The 11,785-nt window shown below is 49.1% G+C and overlaps 1 protein-coding gene and 1 long non-coding RNA gene across 2 annotated transcripts in view; both read right to left on the bottom strand.

Moving 5' to 3' along the window:
- The window catches only part of LOC118944006 (coatomer subunit beta'-like), an 8,687-nt gene extending 1,268 nt beyond the window's left edge, over positions 1-7,419 (bottom strand). Inside the window, exons 1-5 of the mRNA XM_036961094.1 lie at positions 7,415-7,419; positions 7,231-7,245; positions 2,773-2,896; positions 2,533-2,663; positions 1,442-1,649 (exon numbers count right to left, since the gene is read on the bottom strand). Of these exons, the coding sequence (XP_036816989.1) occupies positions 1,442-1,649; positions 2,533-2,663; positions 2,773-2,896; positions 7,231-7,245; positions 7,415-7,419 (483 nt within the window). The remainder of the gene's footprint in view (positions 1-1,441; positions 1,650-2,532; positions 2,664-2,772; positions 2,897-7,230; positions 7,246-7,414) is intronic.
- A 266-nt stretch (positions 7,420-7,685) lies between these two features.
- Positions 7,686-11,682, bottom strand: LOC110503153. Its single transcript, XR_005039346.1, has 8 exons — positions 11,493-11,682; positions 10,211-10,247; positions 9,931-10,049; positions 9,635-9,766; positions 9,238-9,384; positions 8,692-8,793; positions 8,335-8,477; positions 7,686-8,138 (listed from the first exon to the last, which is right to left on the bottom strand). It is a non-coding gene; the product is annotated as an uncharacterized LOC110503153 (long non-coding RNA).
- Between the last annotated feature and the right edge of the window lie 103 nt (positions 11,683-11,785).

Below are 11,785 nucleotides of genomic sequence, written 5' to 3'. Positions count from 1 at the left end.
CTCTAAGAGGACGGCTGCAGGGGCTGGCTCCACTCCTTTACCGTCTAAGAGGACGAGTGCAGGGGCTGGCTCCACTCCGTTACCCTCTAAGAGGACGGCTGCAGGGGCTGGCTCCACTCCGTTATCCTCTAAGAGGATGGCTGCAGGGGCTGGCTCCACTCCTTTACCCTCTAAGAGGACGGCTGCAGGGGCTGGCTCCACTCCTTTACCCTCTAAGAGGACGGCTGCAGGGGCTGGCTCCACTCCGTTACCCTCTAAGAGGACGGCTGCAGGGGCTGGCTCCACTCCTTTACCCTCTAAGAGGATGGCTGCAGGGGCTGGCTCCACTCCGTTAACCTCTAAGACGACGGCTGCAGCGGCTGGCTCTGGTGGAAGCACCTGGGTAGGGGCTCTACTGCTGGGGCTAGGTCTATGAGTGGTGCTGGGGATAGGTCTATGAGTGGTGCTGGGGCTAGGTCTATGAGTGGTGCTGGGGATAGGTCTGTGACTGGGGGTAAGAGAGGGGTAAGATCTATGACTGGTTGCAGGACAGGGGTAGGGTTTAAGGCTGGGGCTAGGACTGGGGTTGGGTCTATGGCTGGGGCAGGTTCATTCTCTTCTACAATGACTGGGGCTTCTTCAGCTGCTGCTATGGGTTCTGCTACTGCCTCAGTATTGGGTGATTCTGTTACCACTTCATGGTAACAGGTGCTTGTTCAGTTGCTATGGGTTTTGTTACTTCCTCTGTAACCGTGGGTTCTGTTGCTATGGCTTCTAGTACTGCTGCGGCAATGGGTGCTTTTACTTCCACCAACGCTTATATGGTAACAGGTTCTGGTTCTGTTGCTATAGGCACTGGCGCTGCCTCGGCAACTGGTGCTTCTGTTACAATGGGTTCTGTGACTGACTCGGTATCAGGTGCTTCATCTGTTGCTCTGTGCTTTATTGCTGCAGGTTCTTCCTCAACAGCCTCCTCTGGTGTTGTTATGACTTCTTCCTCTGGGGTGGACTGTGGTACCTCTTGCGCCAAGCTGTGTGTTTCTGTGATTACATCTCCCAATAAGTAATTTTCTATGGTGACAGGAACCTCTATCTTCATGATGGTATCTTCCACTGCTGTTAACTCCTCTGGCTTGGGAGCTTCCACTTCAACAATAATGTGTCCCTCCTCTGCCATCTCGATGGATTCTTCCACTGCAGTCATAGTTGGTTCCACTAATGTCACTGGGATAGATTCCTGTACTGCTGGAATAAACTCCTCCACTGCAGCCGCAACAGGCTCTACCTCTTCCATGACACAGGCCTCTCATCTTTTTAAGTGGGAGAACTTGCACAATTGGTGGCTGACTAAGTACTTTTTGCCCCACTGTAAAACACACACATACACAAGAGAGGAAACACAGAAATGGTGTGTGTTAAGACAAATACCAATGTAAAAATACACCCTCCTTCCAAGTCTCACCTGTTTCTCTAGGAAGTGGGCGACCCTGGTCCTCATCTCTTTAGGGATGGTGGGTAGGACCCTGTCGGCCATCCCAAAGTCCCTCCTCATTACAGCTGTCTGGTACTCCAGCACCGCCACCAGCAGAGAGTAAGTGACGATGTTCAGCTCCTTATCACCCAGATACAGACGGTCACCCTTAGGGATATAGCCCAACAGGTACATAGTTCTGTATCAGACAGACAGGGAGTCAATATAACACCAGCCTTTTAGACCGACAGGTACATAGTTCTGTATCAGACAGACAGGGAGTCAATACAACACCAGCCTTTTAGACCGACAGGTACATAGTTCTGTATCAGACAGACAGGGAGTCAATACAACACCAGCCTTTTAGACCGACAGGTACATAGTTCTGTATCAGGCAGACAGGGAGTCAATACAACACCCGTATTTTAGACTAATAGGTACATAGTTCTATTGCAGACAGACAGGGAGTCAATACAACACCAGTATTTTAGACAGACAGTTACAAAGTTCTGTATCAGACAGACAGGGAGTCAATACAACACCAGTATTTTAGACCGACAGGTACAAAGTTCTGTATCAGACAGACAGGGAGTCAATACAACACCAGTATTTTAGGCAGACAGGTACATAGTTCTGTATCAGACAGACAGGGAGTCAATACAACACCAGTATTTTAGACCGACAGGTACAAAGTTCTGTATCAGACAGACAGGGAGTCAATACAACACCAGTATTTTAGACAGACAGATACAGTACATGGTTTTATAGAAAAAAAGACAGGGAGTCAATACAACACCAGAATTTTTGACCGACAGGTACAGTATATAGTCGTATAGGACACACAGACAGGGGCGTTAATACAACACCAGTATTAAGAAGGTGAGCACATAGCTAGAATGAAAAGAAACCATGTCTAGACACACAGTGACATTCTGACATTACATGTTGTAAGGCATGAATCCTTCATGTTCTTGGCCCTAGGGCACTATAAGAGTTGAGAGATATTTGAAACATTGAAACACTTGCATAACAGGTAGTGAAAAGGTCAATGTGGCAGTCCCAGCAGGTAGGTATAGTCTTACCTGTCCAGGTGGGCGATGGTGACGATCTCTCCTCCTACGTAGTAGTTGAGTTTGTTGACAGAGCTGGTGTAGATGAAACAGTCTCCCACCCACAGACCAGTCTTTACCACCTCCTGAATCTCACACAGCACCTAGAGAGAGGGGCGGGGGGTTGGGAGAGAAATAGAGAAATGTTATAGCAGAAAAACTAATGAAATCCTCCTGTCCAGAATCAAATATCTAGCTGTAGTGTAGTCTCACCTCGAAGGAGTCCTCTATCCCGTCCTTGGTGACTCCCTTCTTGGTCTCCTGTGCTGTTGCCACTTTCTCAGCCAGGTAGAGCAGCATAAAGAAAGACTCCACCGTGGCAATACACACCAGCTCCCTGAGGAAAGAGAAGAAGAGGAGGTAACAGGAGGGTTGGATAGCTTAGGGGAGAAGGTAACAGGAGGGTTGGATAGCTTAGGGGAGAAGGTAACAGGAGGGTTGGATAGCTTAGGGGAGAAGGTAACAGGAGGATTGGATAGCTTAGGGGAGAAGGTAACAGGAGGGTTGGATAGCTTAGGGGAGAAGGTAACAGGAGGGTTGGATAGCTTAGGGGAGAAGGTAACAGGAGGGTTGGATAGCTTAGGGGAGAAGGTAACAGGAGGGTTGGATAGCTTAGGGGAGAAGGAAACAGGAGGGTTGAATAGCTTAGGGGAGAAGGTAACAGGAGGGTGCGGCGGAAGTCACAGGAGGGTTGGGTCACTGTGGGGCGGAGGTTACAGGAGGGTTGGGTCACAGTGGGGCGGAGGTTACAGGAGGGTTGGGTCACAGTGGGGCGGAAGTCACAGGAGGGTTGGGTCACTGTGGGGCGGAGGTTACAGGAGGGTTGGGTCACTGTGGGGCGGAGGTTACAGGAGGGTTGGGTCACAGTGGGGCGGAGGTTACAGGAGGGTTGGGTCACTGTGGGGCGAAGGTTACAGGAGGGTTGGGTCGCGGTGGGGAGGAGGCTACAGGTGGGTGGGGGTAGGTTACAGGAGGTTTGGGTCACTGTGGAAGGAGATTACAGGAGGATTGGGTTGCTATGGGGAGGAGGTTACAGGAGGGTTTGGTCGCTGTGTGGAGGAGATTACAGGAGGGTTCGGTCGCTGTAGAGAGGGGGTTAGAGGAGGGTTGGATGTCTGTGGGGAGGAGGTTAGAGGAGGGATTGGTTGCTATGAGAGTAGGTACGAGGGGGGTTGGGGCGCTGTGGGGAGGAGGTTAGAGGAGGATTGGATCTTTGTGGGGAGAAGGTTAGAGGAGGGATTGGTTGCTATGGGAGTAGGTACGAGGGGGGTTGGGTCGCTGTGGGGAGGAGGTTAAATGAGGGTTGGGTTGCTGTGTGGTGGAGGTTAGATGAGGGTTGGATCGCTGTGTGGTGGAGTTTAGCGGAGGTTACATGAGGGTTTGGTCGCTGTGGGGAGGTTAAAGGAGGGTTGGGTCGCTGTGTGGTGGAGGTTACATGAGGGTTGGTTCGCTGTGGGGGGAGGTTAGAAGTGGGTTGGAACTCTGTGGGGCGGAAGTCACAGGAGGGTTGGGTCACAGTGGGGAGGAGGCTACAGGTGGGTGGGGGTAGGTTACAGGAGGTTTGGGTCACTGTGGAAGGAGATTACAGGAGGATTGGGTTGCTATGGGGAGGAGGTTTCAGGAGGGTTTGGTCGCTGTGGGGAGGAGATTACATGAGGGTTCGGTCGCTGTAGAGAGGGGGTTAGAGGAGGGTTGGATGTCTGTGGGCAGGAGGTTAGAGGAGGGATTGGTTGCTATGGGAGTAGGTACGAGGGGGGTTGGGGCGCTGTGGGGAGGAGGTAAGAGGAGGGTTGGATCGCTGTGTGGAGGAGGTTAGAGGAGGATTGGATCTTTGTGGGGAGGAGGTTAGAGGAGGGATTGGTTGCTATGGGAGTAGGTATGAGGGGGGTTGGGTCGCTGTGGGGAGGAGGTTAAATGAGGGTTGGGTTGCTGTGTGGTGGAGGTTAGATGAGGGTTGGATCGCTGTGTGGTGGAGGTTAGAGAGGGGGTTGGATCGCTGTGTGGAGGAGGTTAGAGGAGGGTTTGGTCACTGTGGGGAGCTTACATGAGGGTTGGGTCACTGTGGGGAGGAGATTAGAAGTGGGTTGGAACTCTGTGGGGAGGAAGTAACAGGAGGGTTGTGTCGCGGTGGGGAGGAAGCTACAGGAGGTTTGGGTCACAGTGGGGAGGAAGTTACAGGAGTTTTGGGTCACGGTGGGGAGGATGCTTCAGGAGGTTTGGGTCACGGTGGGGAGGATGCTTCAGCAGGTTTGGGTCACGGTGGAGAGGATGCTTCAGGAGGTTTGGGTCACGGTGGGGAGGATGCTTCAGGAGGTTTGGGTCACGGTGGGGAGGAGGCTGAAGGAGGGTAGGGAGGAGGTTACAGGAGGTTTGTGTCATTGTGGGGAGGAGGTACAAGGAGGGTATGGTTGCTGTGGGCAGGAGATTACAGGAGGGTTGGATCGCTGTGGGGAGGAGGTTAGAGGAGGGTTGGATCACTGTGTGGAGGAGGTCCGAGGAGGGTTTGGTCACTGTGGGGAGGTTAAAGGAGGGTTGGGTTGCTGTGTGGTGGAGGTTAGAGGAGGGTTGAGTCGCTGTGCGGAGAAAATTACAAGAGGGTTGGGTCACTGTGGGGAGGAGATTACAGGAGGGTTCGGTCGCTGTAGAGAGGGGGTTAGAGGAGGGTTGGATCTCTGTGGGGAGGAGGTTAGAGGAGGGTTGGATCTCTGTGGGGAGGAGGTTAGAGGAGGATTGGATCTCCGTGGGGAGGAGGTTTGGATGTCTGTGGGGAGGAGGTTAGAGGAGGGATTGGTTGCTATGGGGCGGATGTAACAGGAGGGTTGGGTCACAGTAGAGCAGAGGTCACAGAAGGGTTGGGTCGCTGTGGGGAAGATTTTACAGGAGGCTTTGGTAAGTGTGGGGTGAAGGTTAGAGGAGATTTGAGTCGCTGTGGGGAAGAGTTTAGAGGGTTGGATGTCTGTGGGGAGGGGGTTAGAGGAGGGTTGGATCGCTGTGGGGAGGAGATTACAGGAGGGTTCGGTCGCTGTAGGGAGGGGGTTAGAGGAAGTTTGGGGTGCTGTGGGGAGGAGATTACAGGAGGGTTCGGTCGCTGTAGGGAGGGGGTTAGAGGAAGTTTGGGAGGCTGTGGGGAGGAGATTACGGGAGGGTTCGTCTCTGTGGGGAGGAGGTTAGAGAAGGGTTGGGTTGCTATGGGGAGGAGGTTAGAGGAGGGTTGGATCGCTGTGTGGAGGAGGTCCGAGGAGGGTTTGGTCACTGTGGGGAGGTTAAAGGAGGGTTGGGTTGCTGTGTGGTGGAGGTTAGAGGAGGGTTGAGTCGCTGTGGGGAGAAAATTACAAGAGGGTTGGGTCACTGTGGGGAGGAGATTACAGGAGGGTTCGGTCGCTGTAGAGAGGGGGTTAGAGGAGGGTTGGATGTCTGTGGGGAGGAGGTTAGAGGAGGATTGGATCTCTGTGGGGAGGAGGTTAGAGGAGGATTGGATCTCTGTGGGGAGGAGGTTAGAGGAGGGATTGGTTGCTATGGGAGGAGGTACGTGGATGGTTGGGTCGCTGTGGGGAGGAGATTAAAGGAGGGATGGATCGCTGTGGGGAGAAGGTTACAGAAGGGTTGGATCGCTCTGGGGAGGAGGTTAGAGGAGGGTTTGGTCACTGTGGGGAGGAGGTTAGAGGAGGGTTTGGTCACTGTGGGGAGGAGGGTTTGGTCACTGTGGGGAGGAGGTTAGAGGATGGTTTGGTCACTGTGGGGAGGAGGTTAGAGGAGGGTTTGGTCACTGTGGGAGGAAGTAACAGGAGGGTTGGGTCACAGTAGAGCAGAGGTCACAGAAGGGTTGGGTCGCTGTGGGGAAGATGTTACAGGAGGCTTTGGTAAGTGTGGGGAGAAGGTTAGAGGAGATTTGAGTCGCTGTGGGGAAGAGTTTAGAGGGTTGGATGTCTGTGGGGAGGGGGTTAGAGGAAGTTTGGGAGGCTGTGGGGAGGAGATTACGGGAGGGTTCGTCTCTGTGGGGAGGAGGTTAGAGAAGGGTTGGGTTGCTGTGGAGAGGAAATTACAGGAGGGTTGGGTTGCTATGGGGAGGAGCTTACAGGAGGGTTGGGTCGCTGTGGGGAGGAGGTTACAGGAGGGTTGGGTTGCTGTGGGGGAGGAGGTTACAGGAGGGTTGGTCGCTGTGGTGAGGAGGTTAGAAGAGGCTTGGGTCGCATTGGGGAGGAGGTTAGAGGAGGCTTGGGTCGCTGTGGGGAGGAGGTTAGAGGATGATTGTGTCGCTGTGGGGAGGAGGTTAGAGGATGATTGGGTCGCTGTGGGGAGGAGGATAAAGGATGATTGGGTCGCTGTGGGGAGGAGGTTAAAGGATGATTTGGTTGCTGTGGGGAGGAGGTTAGAGGAGGGTTGTGTTGCTGTTGGGACAGAGTTAGAGGGGGGTTGGGTCTCTTTGGGGAGGAGGTTAGAGGAGGCTTGGGTCGCTGTGGGGAGGAGGTTAGAGGATGGTTGGGTCGCTGTGGGGAGAAGGTTAGAGGAGGGTTGGGTTGCTGTTGGGACGGAGTTAGAGGGGGATTGGGTCACTGTGGTAAGGGGTTAGAGGATGATTGTGTCGCTGTGGGGAGGAGGTTAGAGGATGATTGGGTCGCTGTGGGGTGGAGGTTGGAGGAGGTTTGGGTCGCTGTGATATGTTTGTCTCACCTTCTGACCCAGAGTCTGGTTTAAAAGACTTCTTCTGCTTGAAGTTTTTGAATATTTTGACCATGCTGGTGCTCTCCCGAGTAGCATACCTGCCATAGAAACAAAAGTGGTTAAGTCAGCCTGACCAGACTAGACCGTGGATGGTCTACAGAGGACTTGTATGAGTGGTCTAGGTGCGGTTGACTTCATTAATTCTGAGGAGTCGTGGCCCCAGACACACTCCTGTGCTGAACCGAAGCTCTTGTTCCTCACACACCACCACAAACCTGCAGCACACACACACACACACACACACACACACACACACACACACACACACTTGTTAGTGTCTGATTACACACCAGTGGAGGCTGCTGAGGGGAGGATGGCTCATAGTAATGGCTGAAAAGGAGTCAATGGAATGGTATCAAACTTGTAAACCATTCCATTGACTTCATTTCAGCCTTTATTATGAGCCGTCCTCCCCTCAGCAGCCTCCACTGACACACACACATTTACTGTATATTAATGGTCCTGTAAGGCTCAGTTGGTACAGCATGATGCTTTCAACACCAGGATTGTGGGTTCGATTCCCGGGGCCATCCTTAAATAAAAATGCATGCACATATGACTGTAAGTAGCTTTGGATAAAAGCATCTGCTAAGCTAAATTACATACTGTGTGTATATATAGAATACTGTACATGTACTATATATATATATATACACTTTTTTACATTTGATGAGCAACTAGTACACACATGCACACAAACACAAGCATGGTAACACACGCACACACTGACCTGCCGTTGGGGTTGTGCTGGATGGTCTGGGGGTAGATCTCACAGCTGCCCATGTCTTTGACGGCCAGGGACAGGGACAGCCTCTCTCCGCCCTGTATCTCAGCCTCTCCCATGGATCATCCTTGAGCTGTAACCAAGTTAAGGGGTCCGAATACGTTCCAAATGCACTGTACATGGGTGATATGTAGGACTACAGAATCAAACTGGTCCTTTATAAAAAACAATGCAAACATTCTATGATTGCAACAATACTAATAATCTGATCACTGACACCAAACTGTTCTACAGTAGATGTGTAGTTTAGAATTTCCTTAAGTTGGTACCTTGATGATGATGCTGCCTTCATCATATCCCAGCGCCACACTATTGGCGCTTCGCTGGCTACACACACACCACACACGCTCCATCCCATAGTTCAGTGTGTTCTCCAGGCGGTACGTGCTGGAATGCCAGACTCTCACGGTGCCTGTATGTCCATAAGGAGACAAAGAAGGGATGAGAGAAGGGAAAGAGAGTTACATGTGAGAGGGTGGTCAAACATAGATAACGGATCCAGTCAACATGACAAGAAAATACCAGGTTATTACCACGGTACAATGGTATTACTACATTATAACATCCTCTTTGTTATTCCATTCTAAAGGGATAAGGTAAGGTAAACACTACACTACACTACCCACCGTGCTCGGAGCCAGTGAGGATGATTGGCAGCTCAGGGTGAAAGCTGACACAGGACACATTCTGGGTATGGCCCTCTAGAGTCTGCACACACATGTCTTATTCTGGAGGTAGAAGAGAGGACTACAGTAGAATCAGTCAACTCACTATATATGGCCACTAGTACAGACGCGTAACACAAGTGGTGTTTGTGTGTATATTCTGATCTGAAAAGTGTGTGTGGTGTGCATATGCATGTGTTTCATTCTGTGTTTGAGAGTGTCTGAATGTTTTATATAATATATATATATATATATATATATACATTTTTTTTTGTACCTTTATTTAACTAGGCAAATCAGTTAAGAACAAATTCTTATTTACAATGACGGTCTACCCTGGCCAAACCCAGACAACGCTGGGCCAATTGTGCGCCACCCTATGGGACTCCCAATCACGGCCGGAAGTGATACAGCCTGGATTCAAACAAGGGACTGTAGTGACACCTCTTGGACTGAGATGCAGTGCCTTAGACCGCTGCGCCACTCCGGAGTATATAAACTGTGTACCTGGTAGTCCCAGATCGTGACCAGGCGGTCGTCAGCTCCTGATACAAGTTAGGGCTTGTCCCCTCCAGTGTAATAGTCGATACAGTTGACTCCTTTCTCATGGCCCTCCAGAGTGAAGTTAGGGGTGGAAGAACCCAGCTGCCACACCTGCAACAGCCAAGGGCCAAATAATACGTCAGTGCATTACTGAAATGCAGTGGTAGAGATTTACAACAAATGTATAGAAATCACGACACATACATTACACATTTATAACCACTTCAACATAACAATAATCAAACCAACAACTGTAGTGCTACAAGCACAAAGATGAGTGTGTGTGTGTGTGTGTGTGTGTGTGTGTGTGTGTGTGTGTGTGTGTGTGTCTGTGTGTGTGTGTGTGTGTGTGTGTGTGTACCTTAATGGTACTGTCCAGGGAGGCACTGGATAACTGGTTGTTGTCTTTAGGGTTAATGACGATCTGCATGACATAGTGGGTGTGGCCCTCGAACACCTGACTACACAACCACTTCCTGTCTCAGTCCTACAGCTTGATAAGCATGTCATCAGGACACAAACAAACACACACCCATGTTCACAATATTCTATGATTGATGTTTGTAATTCATGTATATAGAGAGAGAGGGAGTAAGAGAGAAGGTGGGAGAGAAAAAAAGTATGAGAGAGAGAGAGAGATAGAGAAACACAACATACCGCTGCTGGTAAGGTTGTGTTGGGTGAACTGCGATGCAGCGGATGTAGTCAGAGTGGGCATCAAACATGTGAGCTCTCTCCAGAGTGTTGTAGTTAAACACGTGGATCTGCATGTCATCCTGGAAGTACCAGAGAGAGGGGCAGGAGAAGGTGAAGGGAGACAGGGTAGAGAAGGTCAAAATATTGCAGAACTCAGAGAGAGAGATGTGGGAGAACACTGAACTCTGAATAGAATAGATAGATGCATTTTAAGCAGTTATAAGGGTGTTATAACACTTACTGCTCCAGTCTCTCTGCTTGATGTCCAACCGGAGAGGCTGAGCGGGACAGAGAGAGAGAGAGAGTGAGAACCCAATGTATTAAGTCATATTCTACCTCTGACTCCTCACTTAAACAATACTAGACACAGTATCTTATTTCGATATTAACCAGATTACTCTTTACTCCTATTTATATGGAGATCAGTTGAACGGGAACAAGAAATAAAACATCTGATTTGACAGAGATCAGATTTGAGACAAGTATGCTTTGACAGAAACAGGTATCAGAAACAAAAACACTTACCTTTGACAGAAACAGGTATCAGAAACAGAAACACTTACCTTTGACAGAAACAGGTATCAGAAACAGAAACACTTACCTTTGACAGAAACAGGTATCAGAAACAGAAACACTTACCTTTGACAGAAACAGGTATCAGAAACAGAAACACTTACCTTTGACAGAAACAGGTATCAGAAACAGAAACACTTACCTTTGACAGAAACAGGTATCAGAAACAGAAACACTTACCTTTGACAGAAACAGGTATCAGAAACAGAAACACTTACCTTTGACAGAAACAGGTATCAGAAACAGAAACACTTACCTTTGACAGAAACAGGTATCAGAAACAGAAACACTTACCTTTGACAGAAACACTTACGTTTGTAATGTATTTTTGAAAACATATATATATATAGATATATTTTTACATCTATTCAAATTAGTCTGACTATGCATATAAATAAAACTGTAAGTATATCCAACCTCTAACAGCTATACACGTGTAGGCCTACTGTAGATACAAAGTTACACAAAGTCGAACCACAACTGTTCAGCGTGCAGAGATGTTGAATAAGTGGGCGTGTCTGTTTACTGATGCTCATTCCACCACTTTGATGAGCATGAATGATTCGCTCTGATCTGAAATCGTTATATAAAGTTGCAGATTGAAGTACTAACATATGTTTTGTAACTTATGTTAGTTGACCAATCGATCGGCGACTTCATGACTCTTTTGAATACCATACTGTTATTGTTAGACTGTTGCCATTTCTCGAGTTTCTGCAATATCTTTAAATACTCGATCATTCACAACTAGCCAGGCATAGGTTTATTCATTGAATGTGGTCTAAATTTATGTTTTCAATCGGGTAGCAATCGTAAAATACGCAATGCACCTCTCAAAGAAGAAAAACATGCCTAAAACTACTGGCCTGAGCCGCGGCAGATCTTTATATAGCATTTTACTCTAAATCTATGTTGCACTTCATTCTAAATCTATGTTTTCATTTCCTTACCACGTTTCCACGACTACAGATAGTGTTTAGTCAAAGTGCGGAGAGTCTTAGCGACGTGGAATCTATTGAGCTTCCTGGCTGCACTTCGCAAGATCCGGTGGAGAACTAGTACTGTACAGGCTGTACCTAGCATGACTTGACTATTCTATGCAGTCTATATGCAGGTTACAGAGACATGTATGGACGCTTGCTACAGGCAAATTGCATGTAGGCTACCCACTCACCCCTTCAATATATATATAAATATATATAAATAAATAAAAACGAATAGATGAATGAATAATACAGATAAT

This window comes from Oncorhynchus mykiss, chromosome 24 (assembly GCF_013265735.2).
Source record: "Oncorhynchus mykiss isolate Arlee chromosome 24, USDA_OmykA_1.1, whole genome shotgun sequence".
Lineage (NCBI taxonomy): Eukaryota > Metazoa > Chordata > Actinopteri > Salmoniformes > Salmonidae > Oncorhynchus > Oncorhynchus mykiss.
Note: the sequence above shows the minus strand (reverse complement) of the source record. Positions and strands in the feature narration are given on the sequence as shown.